Genomic DNA, 4,209 nt, shown 5'->3' with positions numbered 1-4,209 from the left:
TACCATATTTGTCATGCAAAATTAGGAGATTAAGTCATAACATTAGACAAACTTTTGGTGCTTATAATAACAAAACCATCCATTTTAAATGAACATAGGTTATGCAAGGCATATAATCATTTAAAAAATAAAGTGTGTTAAAAGGGCACATCATTAAAGGTATTTTAGAAAGAATTTATTCAAATAACATTCCAAAAATAATAATAAAGGGGAAATATTATTCTATAGTCTCTAACAGTAAAACAACAAGTAAAGACCAAACAAAAGCTAACTGTCTTGGCATGAGAACATAATATTGATAAATCATAACTGTAAATGAAAAAAAATGAACTCAAAATAAAAGAGGTAAGGTTAGCACAGATTATTTAAGAATATCTGTTCTTCAAAAATATTCTAACAACATATTTAATATTAGATTACAATAAATTTAGCTTTAGTGTTTTCAATTCATAGCGTTCTATTTGAAATAAAACAATGCACAGTTGGTTAAAGAATTAGCTAAATTAGAAAGTAAATCACGTATCTTCACTTTCAATTCATCATTAACTTCATGTTATATTTACTGAGGAATCAACAAATAGCCATAATATATAGATATATATTTGCCATCCAGTCACTGACTGTTTATAAATAGGAACAAAAATGTACAAATGTGTCCATGTGGATTACAGTCTCTACTTGGGGTCCTCAATAGTGCCCTTGCTGATGTCTGTCATTCTGGAGTATTTCACTTTTTTCTGGTCCAGTTCATTCTGAGCCCAAAGTAAGAGCTTTAACAGCTTTGCTAATTTTGGAGTAGATTCCCTGTTTTCATAGTCTAGAACAGCCTGGTTAACCTCACTCCATACCTATAGAGGGAGACAGAATACAGCATTTAGGGAACAATGATAGCATTTAAACTAGTCACAGGAATACCATTAATAATAGAAGAATGAAATTAGGAGAAGAAATTGTTTGTGTTTATGGTTAGAAGAATGTGAAACTGATGTATCACATATGTTTATAAAACAAACATCTCAAACTCTTTGTGAAGATTATGTCCTATTTATATAAACGCACACACCTTTTGTCTTTGCATCATATTGAGCAGGTCTCCAAATGGTGATTCCTCTGGGTTGTCAAAAGCGAGCAGTGCCAAAGTCCGCTCCATCTCAGTAAGGCATTCCCTGCTCTCTTCCCCCTGTTCAGCCAGCTGTGACTGGGCAAACTCCAGCGCTGCCTCAGTCTCTCGCAAACGGATCAGTTCAATCAGGTGTTGCTGCTACAAGATGAAAGAGAGCAAACAGGTAACTCTGTCCTACTTCACTGCAGTTTGATGTTTACACTAACAGTTCAATGATCATCATTTCAGCATTTTTGTCTTCTGTGTTGGAACCATGGGTGTTCAATAATACCCTTATCTCTGCATTGTTAATAAGTAAAACATGGCTATGTTTGGGGTATTGTTTCCAGATTTTGTTTTAGGCTATGATGACCATGTTCCATTCACATCCTCTGTTAGACATCTCTCTCCTTCCCAGTACGCTCTTATAAGGTATACTGTTTACCTGAAGGTGAAAGTAGAGGTATCGATTGGTGTCAAGAAGCTCTGGGTGGAGGCTGTTAATGAGAGCAATTGCTTCCTGGATCTGACCTTTCAGAACCATTTCTCTGATTCTTATCCGGTCATCCAGAGAATCCAGATCCATGTTTGGTTCAATTCCAGACTCCATCCGAAACTTTTCTGCAGCCTCTTTAAAGCCCTCTGTGGAAAAAAAACATTTTCACTGCGGCACTATTGCTTTAGACCTCAACTGTGATTTAGAGTAGCACAAAACTAGTTATTAGTATTTATAATATATATGGTATTAGTTCTCCTCATTCACTACTACAACACACTCAATACTATCAAAAGTAACAAAGACAAAGCTTACCTGTTACCAGATAGTTCATGATGAGTCTGTTCATATCTGCCCTCTGAATATGCACATTATTCAGTTTGTCCATCCACTCCTCTTTGGTAATATCTTCGTGCTTTTCTGAATAACTCATCTTGGATGCGCTATTGTAGAAAGGACAAACATCGTTTAGTACACATAAAACGAAGCTTACACGTGCTTTTGTGTTCAACTCAGATCAGACATATGATGTAGTTATTTGCACGCTGGGTCCAGCAGTTAGTGTAAAATGGTTTAACATTAAAGCAGTTTAGAGATGTTGATGTTTTATGGTTAATAAATGAATGAACGGCACCGCGTGAATTCATATTTTCGCGGTGTTTCTGTTGTCAGACAGCACAACATAGCAGCAAGCGGCTTACTGGCCAAGCAACTGCGTAACCGACGTAAAAACAATTTGTAACCGTGACACACATACAGGTGACAGATTATATTAAAGCTATCGCTGTAGAATAATGAATAATATGCCGTGTTAAATAATATCCTGTTGCTCGGGACAAAAAATAAACAGTCCCTCTAGAGTGCACGCTCTCGGCGAGCAGAATTTTGACAACGCAATTTATCAGGTAACAAACCAGTGCATTATATTAATTTAAATGTTATTTACTCATATTATTTGTTTTGTGAAAAATGTGAGGAATAGTTATAAAGTACTTACTGTTTACTGTTATAAATAGCGGTGGGCCTCAGCGAAAATCCCGCGATAACAAAACGGGACTCACTCCTAACGAGACTTGGGGGGAGATCAGTGATTGGTCAGACTGCTTACGTCACGGTTGCTGTGGCAAAGCTGAAAGGGTTGCCAGATCAGAAAAAAAGGGTTGCCAAATCAAGTGCATATATAAGAACTGAGATTTCTTTCATTCACGCAAAATGTATGTAGGCTACTTTTATTAACAATATTTAGAACATTTCTATTATATTAATTAAACTGAAATGTATTATACCAATTAACGAGTAAACGGCAGTGATCGAATATATATTTTAGTATAAAATTTTACTTAATCTTCATACGTCCTTTTTTATAAATTGTTCTCCCAAATGTAACGTAGGTTTGATTGTTCTGTATGCTTTAAAGGGATATAACCACACAAACAATAACTTTTGATGCCATACCTTTATTCTCTCAAACCTTCCCAAACAAGATTAAATATGTCTAATCCTCTTATCTAACACAACACTGTTATTGCAAAATAAGCACTGAAACAAAGGGGCTGAAGGATAATTGATTATGGCTCAGAGATTATGATTGTCACCTTTATTATGAAGACCATATTCAGAGATGAGAAAGTCCCTGTTTTGGGGGAAGGGAGTGGGTGTTTTTGCAATATTGTCTAGTACAGTAGGCTAAAAATCTGTTGTTTATGTCCCCTCCTCGTCATACCATTACAACAGCCTGTCAAGTTCTTACTAAATAAGTGTTTGTTTGTGTTTAGAATGAAACACACTATTTTGTTTGTCAAAGCAGGTGATGTAAAATGATTTGTTTTTGTTATTTGTTTATTTAAATACATCATTTGTGTTAACGGTAAAATTACAAATAAAATTGGAGGCTGGTGTCCATTCAACGAGTATAATGTCTAATTCAATAATACATTTTGCATTTTATAACAATTATAGGCCTACTTGTATCATAAACTCGAGAGTTCATTTTCATTATATATTCTTTTGATGTTCATTTACTAAAACTTTTTTGTTAAGAGGAAAAAATAAATAGAACAGACTGATTTGTGTACAATTTATTATTTTATTTATTTACACTTTATTTATTCCCCTGTTTGTACTTTTCTTGTTTTTTTTTTCTTTTCAAAAGTCATGCTTATCTTGAACGAAATGTAGTTTTTATTTTGTATACATAATTCAGCGATATTGATACATTACATGTGACAAAATGTAGCTAACATTTTATTTATGAACGTAATTCAATTAAAATAAATACCATATCTGTTCGGTCACACATTTTTTTCATATTTTCATTTAGGTAGCTAAGTAGTTTTTACATGTCTTTATTATTTGAATATTTTATGGATTAGGTAGGGCACATTGTTAATTGTATGAAGAAATTCTGGTTAACAATACAAAACAAAACAAATAATAAAACAACTTTAATGCGCTTGTGACAATAAGTGTGGTGTATTTAAGTTCTGTATCATGTCCAGCTGTGCAACAATTCTTCGCATTTCTTTCAAAGCCCGAGCTTGCATCAGAATGTGGTTCTTTGCCAGGAGCAGCGTTGCGATCTTGGATAATTTTTTCGCTCTTTGATTCAGTT

At 34.1% G+C, this 4,209-nt stretch overlaps 1 protein-coding gene across 1 annotated transcript; it reads right to left on the bottom strand.

The window, feature by feature from the left end:
* Positions 1–217: 217 nt before the first annotated feature.
* gid8a (GID complex subunit 8 homolog a (S. cerevisiae)) lies at positions 218–2,663 on the bottom strand. The gene is made up of 5 exons (XM_056773380.1): positions 2,596–2,663; positions 1,914–2,041; positions 1,548–1,744; positions 1,064–1,261; positions 218–848 (listed from the first exon to the last, which is right to left on the bottom strand). The coding sequence occupies exons 2-5, from the start codon at positions 2,029–2,031 to the stop codon at positions 675–677; spliced, it is 687 nt and encodes a 228-aa protein (XP_056629358.1). The 5' UTR covers positions 2,032–2,041; positions 2,596–2,663; the 3' UTR covers positions 218–674.
* Between the last annotated feature and the right edge of the window lie 1,546 nt (positions 2,664–4,209).

Source organism: Triplophysa dalaica, chromosome 18, assembly GCF_015846415.1.
Source record: "Triplophysa dalaica isolate WHDGS20190420 chromosome 18, ASM1584641v1, whole genome shotgun sequence".
NCBI lineage: Eukaryota > Metazoa > Chordata > Actinopteri > Cypriniformes > Nemacheilidae > Triplophysa > Triplophysa dalaica.
The sequence above is the reverse complement of the archived record's forward strand: the minus strand, read 5'-3'. Positions and strand labels throughout refer to the sequence as shown.

Excerpts from the sequence above, each read along its gene's own strand:
- gid8a (XM_056773380.1), bottom strand. The coding sequence starts at position 2,031 with ATGAGTTATTCAGAAAAGCACGAAGATATTACCAAAGAGGAGTGGATG. Across the intron at positions 1,745-1,913 it reads CATGAACTATCTGGTAACAG|AGGGCTTTAAAGAGGCTGCA; the intron begins GTAAGCTTTGTC and ends TTTTTTCCACAG. Across the intron at positions 849-1,063 it reads ATATGATGCAAAGACAAAAG|GTATGGAGTGAGGTTAACCA; the intron begins GTGTGTGCGTTT and ends CTCCCTCTATAG.